General features: G+C 40.5%; 1 protein-coding gene across 6 annotated transcripts in view; it reads right to left on the bottom strand.

Moving 5' to 3' along the window:
- Positions 1-961: 961 nt before the first annotated feature.
- cadm3 (cell adhesion molecule 3) overlaps positions 962-17,786 on the bottom strand; it is a 119,299-nt gene continuing 102,474 nt past the window's right edge. For 3 of the 6 annotated variants that reach the window (XM_026150967.1, XM_026150969.1, XM_026150968.1), the window contains exons 8-12: positions 12,800-12,972; positions 11,995-12,420; positions 11,547-11,567; positions 7,832-7,957; positions 962-5,206 (exon numbers count right to left, since the gene is read on the bottom strand). In XM_026150967.1, coding sequence (XP_026006752.1) covers positions 5,088-5,206; positions 7,832-7,957; positions 11,547-11,567; positions 11,995-12,420; positions 12,800-12,972 — 865 coding nt within the window. In that variant the 3' untranslated portion in view covers positions 962-5,087. The other 3 variants (XM_026150971.1, XM_026150972.1, XM_026150970.1) reach the window with 3 other exon arrangements.

Below are 17,786 nucleotides of genomic sequence, written 5' to 3'. Positions count from 1 at the left end.
CAGACATAATAAGATGAATTTTGTTGCCAGTGTCCAATGTAAGTTAATAGAATTAAGTGAGAACATCAGTCAGTAGCTTTCTTAGTTTTATAACCAAAGATCATTTCTGTTTAAACAAGAGTGTTCAGTTTACTATGTTGCACTGCCATCTGTTGGACCTTCTTTTTAGCTGCGTGCTAGAAACAAAATATGCAGTGTGGCTCATCTGGACCTGTTGATAACTTCATTCTGTGGCTTTTAGATTTATGAGCCATTTTATCACATCAATTACTTTCTGGGGGGGAAAGTGTTTTTCAAGCACAGAGACTGATGAAAAGTAAGATGTTTAATCACTGGAAAGAAAGAAAAAAAAACAGGAAAAAAAAAAACCAGAATCCGCTGACAAAGAAAAGAAAGCTCATAAATCTCATAAGCCTGTTTAAAGTCCTAATCAAATCACTACAGATCTAGCATATAATATTCTTTTAAATATATATATATATGTATATATTTCTTATATTTTAGCTGAAGAGTATTTCCATAGGCGCAATGCTTCGATTCAAATTGAGTCTAGAATCAGAAACTGTCCAGTCCATCTAGTTCAGAGAGAGATAGGAAGCTATTCTCAACAAATATTTCTCTGATATGATGAATATGAAGGCATTTAAAATCTTAAATAACAGAGAGCGCCTTAGAGGTCTTTGATCTTGAAAAGTCTCAGTTTTTTAAGAAAATGTTGCATTTTTCAATGATGCAGTAAACTGCCGGGACCACAAAATTTTACAGCGTGAAACAGTAAACACAGGTACTAATAACATTAAAGACGAGTCTGTGCTGAGTTATTAAATGTGATTAGCAAAATATGCGTTTAACCACACTTTCATATTAAAAAAAAGTTTCATAAGAAAGCTCTAATGGGCATTTCAGACCTGGAATTTTTACTGTTTCCCAGCATAAAGAACAAATGATAAGACACGTGAAATTAACCCAAATGCATGTTTATTGAAGTCAACAACTGAACTGTTATTTTAACAAAAGTAACCCCGAAAAACAAATACTTTATGAACGTAACAGCCAACAGATGCAAAACCCACCACTGCATGCGGTTGGGCCTCACCTTGATGACATCATCAGCCATAGTACAAATTAACATACATGACAGCACTACTCCCATGTGATATGGATATTTATTCAAAAGGAAGACTTGTCATTCAAAATAATAATGATAAGAACAAAGACATTGTCTGAGTTACTGAAATAAGAACATTTTTGTGAATGCAACACACATGAGAGTAAATCTGAAGTTTGTCTGGGTCAATTATTACACGCTTCACACTCATACACAAACACACACACACACACACACACACACACACACACATATGTACAAATACACCATAGTAACAGACATCAAGCCTGCTGTGCATATCCAAATGTGTGTGTGGATGTGTTTGTATCCAAAGTGTATGTGCAAAGTATGTAGCTCGTAAGAGTATCTGGTAAAAGGCAACACTATATACATGAAATTAATTAAAAATCGTTGTTGAAACAATAACATATGCAAAAAACTAAATGTCTAACCTTCAAGTTTTGGAACATCTAAATTCAAGGAAAGAAAAAAAGATATCAATTGAAATGAAAACAATGAGATTATGCACAACTTTAATGAAACATAATTTAAAAATTAATTGGCTTATTCTACAAAATGAAAAGAGATGGGCGGCAGCTAGTGTGCGGCTGCCTGAAGAGGAGGTGGCGCGTCTGGTGGAAGGGCAGGACAGCTCGTACCGACCGAGGAGGGAGAAGAAAAGCTGTTGTTTGCTGGCATCTGGTGACAGTCAATCATTACTGCACTGATGCACTGAAATGCAATTAGACGTGAGTGCAAATCTCAGTCCAACACTATACCCCTACGTGGTTTTGATAAGGGCATAACGAGTCCTTTGCCAGTTGCTTCACTGCTTTTCTGCTGTGTTGAGGCGGTGCAGACGGATTTCACTGGGACATGTTTGCAGATCAGAGAAAAGCAGGGAGGTCAGCCGGTTAGGCCGCCGCTTCTCGTCTCAGGAGACGAACTTGTCATCGCTGCTCATCTGCAACACTATCTACACTTTCCAACCATTTCTCATGCAAGCTACATGCTAGCAGACTAACTAAGACAAAGGACAGGACAATAAATTACAGGCAAATACAGGTCCATTAGTTTTTAAAAGACACTACACTTTGGTGAGTATGAGTCAGATATTCCTTTCTCCATTCACAGAGCAGAACTAGACTGAGGTTAAATACAAATCAATGGTAACATCTTCAAAGTGGACAACAATCTCTGTGAGACAGAGCCAATCCTCTGATCTGCAGGCATGATAGCAGTGAAATGATAGCAGAAGAGTGTTGTAGAGCAAACATCAGATAAACAGTGCAAGCTCAAACACACAGAATCCAAGCACTGTTTAACCCGGGTTCGCTACTACATCACCAGTCACTAAATAGTCTCACCAAGAGCTCTCGGCAGAAAAAAAGAACAACAGCTGACCCTGCTTCAGGTCGCATTACCCTTTGTAGAATAGCTAGCTTATAGACATACTACTTGCTCACAAAGAAGAAAGCTAGGTAGCGGTTAACAACAACACGGGGAAAGGAATGCAAAATCACATTCCCTGAACATTCCCATAAAATGTGTACAAAAACTATCAAAGACATAACTGTCTATAGGTAGACTGACAACAACAGCAAGCGGATTCCTCTCCAAACACTCCCAAACAGTGCTTCGAAGAGCCATCAGCACACGCCAGCAAAGCTATAGACGCTACTTCTACTGTACGTCTATGTGAACTCGTGGATGAGAGACCAGGAAGGAGAATCAGACATCAATCAGAGATGGAGTGGGGGAGACGAGTGATGAGAAGAGGGGACATGGGGTGAAGGTGGATCAGGACGCAGACGGGATGATTGATTAAAGAATGCAAGAAATGGACGGGCAGAGCAGAGGGGGAAAAAAAGAGAAGAGGACATTTAAGTTACTAAATGACTTTCTTCAGTGTTAGTGCCGCCCAGACTCGGCACCCTGCCCACCAAACCAAAGCTTGGCATGTGTACAGTCTAGAGCCCAGAGCCTCTTAGTTAGATTGCAATCAATTTCAATGACCGGGCCAAGTGGAGCTTTCAGTGCTAAGGCGAACTTCCAACCTTAATAAAACACTGTGCATTTATGGGAACCTTTTGCTAAGCTGGTAAATGATTCCTGCTTGCAATAACACACATACACACACACACACACACACACACACACACAAAAAAAACAAACAGTAACAGAAAGGTTTTTTGCCGGGAAGTTTGTCATAATGCATGTAGCCAGTCCTATTTGGCCCTGTAGTGGAAAAGCAAGCAAGCATTTTCACCTCTGAAAGCAGCAAATGTGCCAACCTCTTAGAGGAAGTCATGATGTCACTACTCAATGAATTTAGCGCCAGGTGGCCTCGCCAAGACAAGCAGTCTGCTGCAGAGAGAAAAACGGCGAAGGTGAACCGTGGGATCAGCGGGGCCAGCTGGAAGGAAAGCCACAGTGGTCCACAAGTACAAACACTGGGCAGCAGAATTCAAGATAAACTCCACCACCAACTTGTCGCCGTTCAAAGCTCTCGACCGAAGGTGTGCTGCTGATTAGCATTTAGGAGCAGAGAGCCGACAAAGCAGGGAGAAACTCCATTCATCAGCGAAAAAAGGAACTAAGTACATAAACATTGTTGAAAACCTGAACATCAAAATCAAAATACAAGTTAGGAATTCGATTCATGGACTCCTGGGCTGACAAACTGACAAACACTGTAAAAATGTTAACACTGACAGTAACATACTGAGACACTGACGAGAGAAAATCCCTCACGAGTCCCCAAGAGATCAAAGAAAAAAAGAAAAAAAGATCAAAGAAAATCAGAATATACAAATATTTGCAGTTAATGTTAGTCTTCATCGCAACATCATTGTTGTTATGTTTCTATTTTTTACCCAGATATTGATATTTCGACTCTGCATTTCCACGCATGTAATAAAAACAGGCAGGCTTTTTTTTGAGTATATAAGTTACTGTAATGCAGTAACAGACTGTATGAGTTACAGGAGAGGGGGGGTGGAGAGAGAAAGAGAAGGGGGATAGAAGGAGAGACAGAAGGCAGAAACAGGACAGAGAGAGTGTATTTACAGCACACCAAACATTTTCTGTCAAGTAAAAAGAATGCTATATAATTCTATATATATATATATTTATATATGTATACTGGAGCCCCTGGGCTTTGTAGCACAAGGTGGGAATGCTGTTTTTGCATGGGTGTTGCATGTTTTTGTGGCGTTGCATTGTGGAAAACTCGATGGCTCGTACCGGGGTTTGCGAGGACGTAGGAAGAGGTTTGATGGCATAAAAAGATTAAACCGTGAGAGAGGGAGATTATGTTTGTCAGTAATAATTTGCTTTAGATGGATTTCTCTGTCACGAGGAGGCTTATAGAGGGATTCTGCCTTGTTAGATGTAGAGAATGAGGAGGAAAAAAAAGTGAATAGACAGACCTGGTTTGGATTAAATGTTGAGAAGACAGGTTTGAGAAGTGGAATATCAGCTCGACATGTTGGAATGTGACTTACAATTTTGATTTTTCACGGCGCTGACAGTTCAAAATAGGCTACGATGCTTGTGTGACAATGTGTTAATGTGTCAGAATTCGGATGCGTGTTAGTAGGAGGCTCCCGTTTGTTATTCTGAGCATCTATGAGCATTCACGTCTGTGTGAAAACAGATTCACCCCTTAACTGACACAAGTATGTTGCATGTTCGTGTGTGTGTTTGAGTGTAACATTAGTTCATCCATATGTCAGTGCAAAATCTCACTTCCCTGTATCAATGCAAAGAGGGTAGTACCAGCTGAAGCTCAACTCAGCCCAGAGTCCTTTCCCCCCATTCCCATCCCAATCATCCCTCCAACAGAGTGAAGAACTGAAGCATCGTGAAAAAAAATCGAAGTTTCCTTTCCTTCACTCTTCCCCTCTCCTCCAATCCACGTCCTCCAACTTTTTCTCCGCCTCCTCCCGCTTCTTTCCTCCACCACTCTGTTCTCTATCTAGATAAAGTACTCTTTCTTGTCCTCTGCTCCGGAGTGACCTCCTTCTGCGTTGATGATGGCTGTGTCGGCATCCGGGGCATCATCTGAGCCCTTGGCCTCGTGGGTCAGATACGTTCCTGTGGCAGGAGAGAGAAAAATTTGGAGAAGTAAGATTAAATAAGGCAGCGAAAGTGCAACATTGTAACTGTAAAAATTAACCAGACAAAGACCAGCAGAAAATAAACCATTGCAGTTTGCTACACAGTGTGTTGCTAGCTAAAGGTCCAGCTGCTTTATTTAAACCTTACATGCAAGTTCTCGTGTTTTTAAATCATCCATCCATCCATCCATCCATTCACTTCCGCTTATCCTTTTCAGGGTCGCGGGGGGCGCTGGAGCCTATCCCAGCTGTCATAGGGCGAGAGGCGGGGTACACCCTGGACAGGTCGCCAGTCTGTCGCAGGGCCAACACACAGAGACAGACAACCATTCGCACTCACTTTCACATTCACACCTAGTGGCAATTTGGATTATCCAATTAACCTATCCCCACAAGTTGCATGTCTTTGGACGGTGGGAGGAAGCCGGAGTACCAGGAGGGAACCCACGCAAACACGGGGAGAACATGCAAACTCCACACAGAAAGACCCCGGCCTGATGGTGGAATTGAACTCAGGACCTTCTTGCTGTGTGGCAACAGTGCTAACCACCGTGCCACCGTGCTGCCGTTTTTAAATCAGATCATGAAATTATGTTTTTTCATATTGTGAAATGTGCTGCTAAACAAACTGAGGCAGACTAACTGTGCTATTATAAGGCTGCATGAAAATACTCTGCAGGTTAGTGCAGGATAAACAGGTGAGCTTGCTGTACTGTGATGGATTAAAGTAAAGTGTGTGACTGGTGCACAGTGGCTGTGGTTTCATGGCCAGAGTTAGGTTACATCAAGTGTAGCAGAGATTAATATGGATTTTTGCTGATGATGCTGAGATCCATTGACTGAACTCTATCTTCATACCAACTTTATACCATCTAGAAAAAAGAGTGTACTGACAGTGTAGATGGAAATCAGCCAGAACAACTCATGAAACATCTGCTGACACCTGGTTCAATTCAGGTGTGCAAATGACAAAGAGCAGCAGGTCAGCTGATCACAGCCTGCACACTAAGAAAATCTACGAGAGCTCTCGATAGAAATTATTGTGAGTTATATTCTTTTCCCCACAGTGAGCCATTGCAACCAATTTTAGGTTTCCCCACCTGCTGAATTCCACTTTAACCCCTGACTGTACACATTTTTCTGTTTAGAGGCAGACACCCTCTGCAATGTAGGCAACAGAAAATAGATATGTATTTTTTTTATCTTCCTTCTTTTTCTTCAGATTCAAGCTGAGTATAATTAGAATAACAAAAAGTATGCATTCCCATCTAGCCATTCATTTTATCATTATGTTAATATAGCACAAGGTTCAGTTAACTTTGCACAAAAATAGAAACATCCTTGTTACTTTCTTACTTTGAGTACATTTCAGAGCCTGCTATTTTGCTTTTACATTAGTAAAGAAGTTAAATCAGTACTTCAACTTTTACTGGAGTAATTATTAACAGCAGTATTTCTACTTAAGTACAGAACGTCTTCATGCCAAATATCTCTAGGGAAGAGACAAACCCCAAGTTGCTCTCTGATGCCTCCATCGCAGCATGAATGTGTATAAATGTTAGCTAGAAAGCAGAGAAAAAGTGATTGTGTGAATGGGTAAGAATGGGTGAATGCTCAGGTAGAGCAGAGAAGCGCTATTTAAGAACCAGTTTATTACTATTACCGTTTTAATATGATGTTGGTGCCTGTTTTAAAATAATGTTAGGTCATCATAAGTCATAAGTCATAAGTCAAAGGTAGTTAGGTAAATAACCCCATCACCTATAAGGCTTTTACTTCTTACACAAATTTAAATGTAAAGGTCTGAGTGTTATTAGCTTTTTATTGCATGTACTGGTAGTTTACGTCTAATGAATAGCATAACTAGCATTGTGCCCACTATACTCATCACAAATTAGAAACCATATCCATTTGCTGACAAACAATTGCCTGAAACAGTCAGAGGTAATTGGTAGTGAAGGGAAACGGACATCATTCCTAGTAGATCTGGCACTTGTAAACAACAGCCAGCAGGCAGTCGCTTTCAATATTCTACCAGCTTGAAGCACCTAAGTCAGGGATTGAATCTGGTTGAGTGGTGGTGGAGTTTGTTTTAATCAACCACCCCACCTGGGTACTGAAACAGGTCTTTATTGCCTCTGAACTTTGCATTACAGTATTTACTGTTTCCGTCCTAAAATTGGACTGAACGCATTATTTTAAATTCCAAATAAAAGTTGGTGATGTAACGAAAAGAAAAGGCTGGTGACACATCGCCGATGACAGGCAGTCTAATTTAAAAAGGGGGGTTATGTGAACCAAAATGTTTTAAAAAGAAATAAACATTCTCTTTGTGTGAGTCATTCATCTTCTTATTCTGATTTGAGCATAAATAAATTCATTAATTCCAAGTTTTAAGCTTATAACTCACATATACTGTAGGTGTAACTGCATTTGCATTTCTTTGTGTTCCTTCATTTGTATGCATATTTGCAGGTGCGAGATCCAGTCTTGGAGCTCATGTATCCATATTTATGCAAGTGTATCTCTGTGTATACTCGTGCACGCATGAATGAGTGTGCGTCCGTGTGTTCATGAGTCCGTGTTTGTGGGAGGCAGTGACCTTTGTGTCTGATGAGGTATCTGCCGAGGACGATGAGGAGGCAAAGCAAGATAAAGACGATGACAGCCACTACCCCTCCGATCACGGCGTGGTCCACCCCCGAAGTCGTCGACATGGCTGTGGGGTCTTAAGAAAAGGTCGAGCAGTGTGGAAGAAAGAAGAAGAAAGGGGGGAAGGGGAAAAAAAGAGAAGGCATGATAAAGAAAAAGAGAAAAAAAAGCAAGAGAAAATGAGGTAGAAGCAGCGAGAAATAAGGGGAGAGCATGACAGAGAGACAGAGATTGAGAACAGAGGGGGAGACGAGGGGGTGGAGGAATATTGGTGGAAACGGATGATGAAAGGCGGTAGAAATAAAGAGAGTGAGAGAGAGAATAATGGGGAGAGTGACAGAGAGAATACAGAGCGAAATGACAAGAACAGGGGAGCAGAGAAGACTTGTCAATATATAAAACCCACTGAGGCAAAGTTTCAGAAGACAAAGACAGGGATGTGAAAAAGCCAGGCGAAAGAAAGAAGGCCACTGAGTCACCTTAAAAATTGTTTGCAGTCTACAAACCAAGTACCAATCACTTCGTGGGAACCTTGCGGGAACACACACAGACTCTTGATGTTGGCTGAAATCCTGACCCCTTCAGCCGTGGTGATTTCACTGTGACTGATTGATTTTATGCTCCTCTTTGAATTAAAATGTTCGGTCTTGAGAAATCCAAGGCAATGCACCAAACTGTACCAGAGTCCCAAACCTCCAGGGGCTCCCAACGCCCCAGATTCTGCTTTTAGGATGATTTGATTAAGTATACATTTATCTAGCAGATTCATTCAATCACGGAGGATTTAGAATGAATATGTTTCATATACTCTAGCACATTTCAGAACTTCTTGTTGTTAATTTTAAATCATTGACATTCCATCAAACAAGTAATGAGTAAGAGTTCTTCATAACTTACTACAGTTTAAAATGATTGTCATGTATTGCAGGATAGTAACACTTAGCTTTTTAATGATTTAAAAGCTGTATTATGAATATATGTTTAAAAAAATATATACAAGTTGAAATTGCAGTGCAACCAGAAAATGCAGCAGATAATTTATTTGTTGCATCTTTTGAAGTTTATGATTCTTCAGTTTAGTTTTAATCCAGTACTTTGTGCAGTATTTGCCTCTGTATTTTCTTTTTTCCCCTCCTGTGTCAAGTTTATTCTTATGTCTGTGTTTCCCTGTTTAGTTGTTTTTACCCATTTAGTGTTTTGCTCTGCTAGCTAGTTGTGTCTTGTATTTAGTTTTATTCCCTCCGTGAGTGTTTTATATTGTCTGCACCCGCGTCTTGTTTCTGTCCAGCTGTGTCTAATCCCCATCAGCCCTCATTGTGAGCTAATATAATCCTATCATTCCTTTGTCCAGTGTCACAGAGTCCGTTTACCCTCCCAGTCTGTTTTCTGCCAGTCTGTTATTCCTGCTTCCTTCTGGATTTCTGTTACTTTGATCATGAACTTTATTGCTGGACTGCGTATTTTCATTTTACTTTTTCTGTGTCTACATATCGGTATCTGAATCCTGAGTTTCCTTCTCTCCACAGGAGTTTGCAAGCTCTGCAGACTCATTACACATAAATAGATTTCCCTAACCATTATGTGTAGTTATCTATGAGTCCTTACTAAGATAATATGACACAACAGTTTAAAAATAATCTTGTTTTTTATTGATTGCTTATGCTCTACACGACTCTGCTTGGATCAGCTTGTTGTTGTGTTTGTGGTGTTCCAAACAAATGCTGCCACCAGGGAAGTTGCAGGCCACCTTCAGATAGACAAACTATGCAACATCAACACCTAGAGATGAAGGCTGCTTCTCACGTCTCTTCTTTATTTTGTTAATCTTCATTTATTGGCCGTTATAACAGCTGACACCATCAAATCAGCAAATAGCTCAGCCAAGTCACGCTGTACATGACATAAAAGAAGTGTCATAAAAATACAGGAAAGACCTAACGGTAGCACTTTAGGATAATGTCACACTATTAAGCATTTGCAAGATATTATAAAGGTATTAGCAAGTGCTTAATTCATCATTCATATAACATTACTCCTCGTTAGTATGCCATTTATAAACACAAATATGTTTGTCCATCTGTTACACCAGTAACACCTATCATTGCTACTACATAACAGCTAGTAACAATGATAATCATGATCATAGTCATAAGTATTTATCTGTATTTTTTAAACGTCAAACTAAGGAGGAGTAATGCTATATAAATGATGGATTAAGCGCGTGCTAACGCCATAATAATGTTCATAATTATAAAAGTGCTAACAACTTAACAAAAATTTCATTTATGTAGCGTCTACACTTCAACACAATTATTTCAGAACAGTTTTTCATTTTTCTTTTTTTCTTGACTTGGGTAAGTTTCTGAATAATGTTCAGTTGACTTTAAGAGAAGACATCCTTTTCTCTTCTTTAAAGTGTTTTTTTTTCTGTTTGTTTGTTTGTTATGTTTTGAAGAGATGAAGGTTTTTCAGCCAACAACAGAAAATTTTGAGTTCCTCTTGTTGCCTCAAATCAGCCACTTAATCAACTTACTCTTCAGAAGAGAAAGCGATCTAAGTGGAAATAACACAATACATCAATCATTTCGCCTGGCTTTTTAGAACTGATCAGACACTGGGTGTTCATTATTTGAAAGTCACTTAGGCAGGAACAACTGAAATGCAGCGTGTCTTATACCAAAAAACACAAAAAACACACCTTAAAAAGATATTAGAGGAATAAAAAGGAACGATTTTGGAGAGGCTGTTTTTTTACCTGGCAATCAGCAAGTTAAAACAATGTGGAGGACAAGCTATTTTTCTTTACACTCAATTGGATTGCAGAACAGAGACACTAAAGCACAGCAATAGCTACTGTCAACCAGAAATAAAACTGAAAGTGAACATGGAAGAAAAGAACATTTTACAACCAGCTGGGTCACCAAAGGATGTAGTGAAGGGCCTTTTTGTAGGAGAAATATATTTCAGCCAATTGGAGACGTGAAGGGCCTGACAGTGGTGAACCAGAGGCCAGCTCTAGACAAGAGAATGGGAGAAAAGAGGAAAAGGGGAAAGCGGAGGGTAGGACTCTGTACGTCGATCAGAATAACACACAAACACAGAGAGTCGGGCACACACTCTGGTTGGCCAGCGTGGAGGTGAGAGAGGGGCATGCTGACGAGGCGAGACTGAGAATGAGCCCATAAATCCTGCTGTCAGCATCAAAGGAAAGCAGACAAGACCCAAGAACACCTCGAAGCCTGACCCCCCTCCCTCCTTGGTACGCGCACATACACACACACACACACACAGAGAGAAACACACACAGAGGAAGTGGAACACTGTGTAAATGACTTGTACCACTTAAGGGGTCATGCTAGTCTGTGTGTCTTTGGGAGATAGAAGTGAGTGTGGATGTGAGTGTGTGCAGCACGTGGGAATGGTGGGTACTTGTGTCTGGAGCCAGTCTGTGTATGTATGGGCAACAACAAAGCATTATGTGGGCAGAGTATAAAATATTCATCCCTCTACTCACAAGTTCAAAGTGTCGCCAGACTACTTTTTCCCCCCAGAATCACAGACAGTCAAAAACAAAACTACAAAGAGTCAGGCGGACAGACAGGTGGACGAAAAGTTGGAACGACAGAAAACAAAAAGACCACAGGTGACTGGTGGAAAAGTTATACCTGTAATGTTGCGTGCTTCATCTTCAGAAGTGGATGGGTGGATGGATTGTTGAATGTATGGATGGAGGGAGGGATGGTTGGTGGTTAGGTAAGTGGAGGAATGTTTGTTAAGGAAGAGATTTGGGGTTCAGGATAATCAACGGGAGGAAAGAGGAAGACAAGAAAAAAATGTGAAACAGCTGTGACACAGCCAAACAAATGCCATTTTTTCCTTTATGGAGTGCTCCGTCATTTCCTTTGTTGCCACGCTTTTTTCTGTGTTTGCGTGTGTGCGCGCATGTAACACAAGGTCAGAATATTTTTGACTGCTACACAATTCAAGATCAATTTTTGGTACAGCGGGAAAACATAAGAAAGCTTCAAACGTTTTGGATTTTCTCGGTTATATTAAGATTCTCGCATCTCTTTGCTTACAGGTGTGTGTGCGTAAGTGTGTAACTGGTTTTACCTGTGAAAGTGTTAACTCCATTCAGCTGGACTGAAACTGGGGGCGTAAGGGAGGAGGCAGGGGATGAGTAGGCGGGAGTGGCAGTGATGCTAGAAGAGCTGGTGGAAGGAGGAGTTGGGGATGAAGTGGGGTGGGGGGAAGAGGAGTCTGGAGAGAATGGCAGGTTGGGGAAGAGAGCGTTGGAGAGGGTCATGGTGGAGGATTCAGAGATGGTGGTTGACACATCAGTTGATGAAGGGGAGGAGTTTGAGGAAGAGGAGGTGGTGAAGGGGTCAGTAGTGGAAAAGGGGTCAGAGTAAATGGAATCAGAGCCAGAGCCGAAGAAGCTGTCGGTAGGAGAGGAAGATGGGAGGGAGGAAGAGGGGGTGAAAGATGAAGAACCAAGTGAGGGAACTGTGACTTTTGGGGAGTCTGGGTCCATGGGATCTTTGAGGAGGTCGAGAAAAAAAATGAAGCGCAGCAGGAGAAAAAAACGGGTGAGCAAAGTGCAAAAACGACCACGAATTGAATGAATGGGTCATATAAAAGCAAAGGGAGAGAAGCGCAAGAAATGAACGAAAGCGGTTGGATGGTTGTGGTCAGGCGCGGTTGGATGAGAAAAAAACAAAAAGAAAAAACAAAGAGAGGAGGAAAGAAACAAAAGAAAATCAGAAGAGAAAAAAGATGGAAGTACAAGCAAAGCCACAACAAACAAAAGAAGGAATAAAAAAACGTGATGAAGAAAGAAAACATCCCAGAGTCCCTCTCCTTCCTCTTTCTGTCACCACACATCCCTTTTTTCCCTCTTTTTGCTTTTTCTCCTTACCTTGCACCAAGAGTGTGTACTCCCCCTCGCTGCTTCCAATGCCGTTGTCAGCGTGGCACACGTAGACGCCATTATCTGATTTGTTGAGCATCGAGAAATGCAGGACAGCACCATCAGGTTTGGCCTGTAAGGGGAGCCCTCCATCTTTCTTGTCCCATGTGTAGATAGTGGGCCTGGCAGACAGAGAGAATGAGAGACCTCAGCTGAAACATATACAGTCTGAACAATCAAAAGATTCTACAGTGATGAGAGAGGGGAGCTGTGACAAGTGCTTCAGGAGAAAGAAAAAAAGGTTGAGCGAGACAGGCGAAAAGAAGGAAGGGTCAAAGGAGCGGGGAAACTGGGAGGAATAAAGACAGAAAAAGAAAAGACAAAAGCAGGAGAGCAGAGCAGAGGAGACACGAGGAGAAACAGGAGGAGAAAAAAGGAGGGATAGGGAAGTTGTTGCAGGAGACAGCAAAGTAGACGAATAAAAAAGAAAGATGGAAAAAATAATGGCACGGCTTGAAGAAGAAAGGCGCTTAAAAGCGACAGAAAGAGAAGAAGACAACAGAGTGAAGATCAGCATTTCAAATCAGGCTGCGCTAAAAAATCCATTCTGCATAACAGATTGTGAACGAGAGAGATAGCGAGACGAGCTTTGATAAAAGAATCAATTATGTAAATGTGCAAGTCCTTAAGCACTGTACAGTAATTAGGATGACGGGGAGTCTGAATCGGGCACAGACCTGAATATACTGGACTGATTAATCACTCTTGGAAATGTGAAAAAACTCCTAGCGACACCTAAAGGTGCGATCCGTAACTTCACGGCTTTGGCCAGGTTGGCATTCGTACGCTAACTGTAAATGGCAGGAATAATGAGCCTCTTTGAATAAGCTACTTCAAACCAGTATTTAAAACCTAGCTGGATGAGTCGCAGCTGTAAAGGAGTAACTCTGTTGGTCTTTGCTGCTGGGTAAAATTCTCCAAATGGCTGAAAGCTAATGAAAAACACAATCTGCTCCCTTGACACTTCCTGCGGAGATAACGCTTGGAAAGACCAAGTGTCAAAGTTTCGAGTATGCTTCATTTTAGGCAAAGAAATCCTAACAACCCTGAAGGGAAAGCCTTTCAGTGCCCCGAGGCAAATAAAAGATGATTATTCAACCATAAAATGTTTAAAAATCAGCATGTCGTTTCAGTGCATTGTGTGGTTACCTGCAATAAAATGTAATCTTCTGTTGTTTTACACCGCTTCCAAATGCTTGATAATGTGCAATTAACCGAACAATTAACTCCACATTTACAGGCTGTGACTCGTGTAGTAATATTAAACATAATGCTCGATATACGTTTACGTACAGCGGGGCAGCTTAAGTGGAGAAAGCGGATTGGTGAGATCACGATAATGATCTGATAATTCCCAGCATGCAGGTCTAAACTCTGCGCTTTATTCTTGGCTGTGAGCCCCGCTTAGGTGGAAAGTTTTCAATTAGCACACATGCATTAGTAAACACTGTACAAAAGTCATGATACGCTTGAAGACATTCCTTATTGCAATTATGGGTACTTTGGAGCTGCATACGCCTCCCTCTCCCAGTTGTAATCATTATCACTGAGAAGAATGAGCTTTTGGGTATTTCTGCTAAATTATTAATATAAGATTTGTTAAATTAAGCTAATTTATAAAATCTTTGTAATTCAAGAGTTATTTCAACCGAACATATCATGTCAACAGATAATGGTATTTTTACAATTAGAGATTATAAATGGATAAGCCTTGTGATTTTTTTTATGTTGTTTTTATTTTTGATTAAATCCCAGAGACTACACTGTTACTCTCGCTCTTTCCAACCCACTCTGTGGCGCTCAGTCCCAAGGTCACTGTTTCCTGCAGAATATAGACAGCCTTGAAGCTGCTCTAATTACCTTTTTTGTATTAACAATGGGTGAAATGATTATGCTACTAATTTTTTTTTTCTGTTTTCATCAGACAGACAAATTCAGCAGTTGAAGCTTGCAAAGATTTGGAGGATTTAGATGCTAAAGAGCCACAGCCGACCCTTTGGGAGTTTTTAGAGACTAAATCAGCAAAGGTAAAAGAACATCGCTCAGCAGACGGGGCATACAGACTCAACTTACAAATGAATGGCAATGTTGCTCTGTGTGTGCATGTGTATAAATAAACTTCTGTTTGACAACCTGTTTGCTGTAGAAACACAACAGCGGTATTTAACTTACAGCCAGTGGGCCAAACTGGGCCCACCACAGGCTGCCGGCTGGTGCACTTATTCATTAAATCAAATTTACTAAAGAGGCTCCAGCTACGTTTAATGTTGTTTGAACTCCTTCAGTTGTAACCAAAGCATTTGTAACTAATTCAGATAATAAATAAAGTAAAATATGTGCTTTATCCGTATCCACAGGCATCATATCTATGCTTCCATGAAATTAATGCAGTTTAAAAGTCACTAAATCTGAAAATAAAATTGATGACTTGGAGGCCTTTTAATCATTATTCACTCTTTATTTATTTAGTGCTGTTAGGATAATTAACTGGACCCTGATTTCCTGTCATTTAAAAAAAATTACCCCCAGGCAAAGAAGTGTATGGAAAGGTCCTCAAGGCTGAGTATACCTGCCAGCAATGTGGCTGTATGTTAGTGACAAACAGTGCGCTGCAAATGCTACACCTCATGTCTTTATACTTTCCTTCCAAGCAGACTTTCTTGTATTTTTTAAAGTGGTCTTAGGCAATAGCTCTCGAGGCATTTTGATCTTTTACGGTTTTTCTGCTTTTTCTACTCACTCTCAACTCAGTTGTTGTACCTGATCTTTTTCAGAGGAATTTTGGGAATTACAAATCTGTTAATGTAGAATTTCCAGATTATCTGTACTTTACTTGAGTATTTTTTTTTACGTTTACTAAATTTTTTAAACAAATATCGGTACTTTCTACTCTTTAGATTTTCAAAACAGACTTGTTACTTTCGGTTTAACACATTTGAAGGGAGTTTTTATTTCATGTCACTGCGGGCCTTCAAACATTAAACACATAAAAGACAATCCTAATAGCATATCAATCACCAGGGGTTATTGCATTAAAAAAAAGATGAAAGAGGCAAAACCATACAAGCTATGCATAATTTATATTGCCAGTCAAGGTGGGCCGGCGTTTGTTTTTTTCTTTGAACAAGTGGAGATGTTTTTAAGTTGTGTTCGCAGTACTTCAGTACTTCTAGCTAACCCTACAGAAGAAGAGCAAGTACAAAGGCAGTAACATTTTTTGAGTGGCAGGTAATTTCAAATGTAACGTTATTATCAGCTCAACAAATATCAGCAAGCGCACAAAGTGTGCAGTTTGTCGCACAGTGTGTCTGCCTGCTAAGGGTCCAGCTGCTGTTCTTCACAGGGAGAGAAAAGAGTGCAAAATAACTTCACTCAAACAAACAGAGTTATACTAACTGTGTGTTATTGGCAGGTTGCATAGTGGATGTGGTGTTCCTGGTTATAGTTAGGTTACATGAAGGATAGCAGAGATTAATATGAATTTTAGCTGATGACACTTAATTCACTGAATTCCACCTTCATACCAACTTTATACTGGTATAAAGACAGAATAAACAATGTCGGTGTAGAGGATAGGACTGCTTGCATCTTTTTGAATACAGTTGTGTAACTCCACAAAGGTCAGCAGGAGCACAGATCAGCTCATCACAGCCTATATACTAAAAGAATCTACTGGAGCCCACAATATAAATTATTGTAAGCTATTATTCTTTTCCCCACTGTGAGCCACTACACCTGAATAAAATTTAGACTAAAGTAAAGTTTATATTCCTGTTTGCTAACATTATTTTATTACATTAATATAGCACAAGGTTCAGTTGCACAAAAATAGCTGATAGAGAGGTCCTAAAAATGACTTTTTACTTTCTTGCTCTGAGTACATTTCAGAGCCTGTACTTTTTCACCTTTACTTGAGTAAATAATTTAAATCAGTATAGAATATCTGTACTTTTGCCACTTCTGATGAACCGGTGTCTACGCATAGCAAACAACAAAAGAAACTATTTTCAATCTTCATGCATTTAACTACTAGCAGCCTGTTGCACAAACAGCAGGCTGCCTCATTTAATATAAAATAAAATGCCAATGATAACACATTGTGATTACCATGAAATAGTACTTTTGCAACAGTAAGGTGATTTTCAAAGAGTTCCATCCATCCATCCATCCATCCATTCGCTTCCACTTATCCTTTTCAGGGTCGCGGGGGGCGCTGGAGCCTATCCCAGCTGTCATAGGGCGAAAGGCGGGGTACACCCTGGACAGGTCGCCAGTCTGTCGCAGGGCTAACACACAGGGACAGACAACCATTCACACTCACATTCACTCGCACATTCACACCTAGTGACAATTTGGATTAATCAATTAACCTATCCCCACAAGCTGCATGTCTTTGGACGGTGGGAGGAAGCCGGAGTACCCGGAGGGAACCCACGCAAACACGGGGAGAACATGCAAACTCCACACAGAAAGACCCCGGCCTGATGGAGGAATTGAACTCAGGACCTTCTTGCTGTGCGGCAACAGTGCTTAACTTAAAACCTGGCACATCTCTGCAGCGTGTCCTTTAAAAATTTTGAGAAACTGCACAAGTATAGGACAAATGAAGAGGTCGCAGTGCAAAAAGATACCTGCAGCAGATGAACATTATGTAAAAGTCACATCTTTAAAAAATAGGAAAAAATCCAGCGAAGACCTGACACAGGACCAGAAAGATGCATCTAGTCCTTAAGCTGATTCCTGTTTGCCGAAGCCACGTCAAAAATGTTCTCGAAATGATATTGGCAAATGAATGTGCTAAGTTACACAAAAAACTGGACTGAAAATCTGTGAAAAACATGCCTGGATTTGGATCCAAATGAGAAATTTTTAGTTGAAATTTTTGTCATGATGCACAGTCATGAAATGTCAGGAAAGAGGTACAACAGTGAGTCCC

Source organism: Astatotilapia calliptera, chromosome 18 (assembly GCF_900246225.1).
Source record: "Astatotilapia calliptera chromosome 18, fAstCal1.2, whole genome shotgun sequence".
Taxonomy (NCBI): domain Eukaryota; kingdom Metazoa; phylum Chordata; class Actinopteri; order Cichliformes; family Cichlidae; genus Astatotilapia; species Astatotilapia calliptera.
The sequence above is the reverse complement of the archived record's forward strand: the minus strand, read 5'-3'. Positions and strand labels throughout refer to the sequence as shown.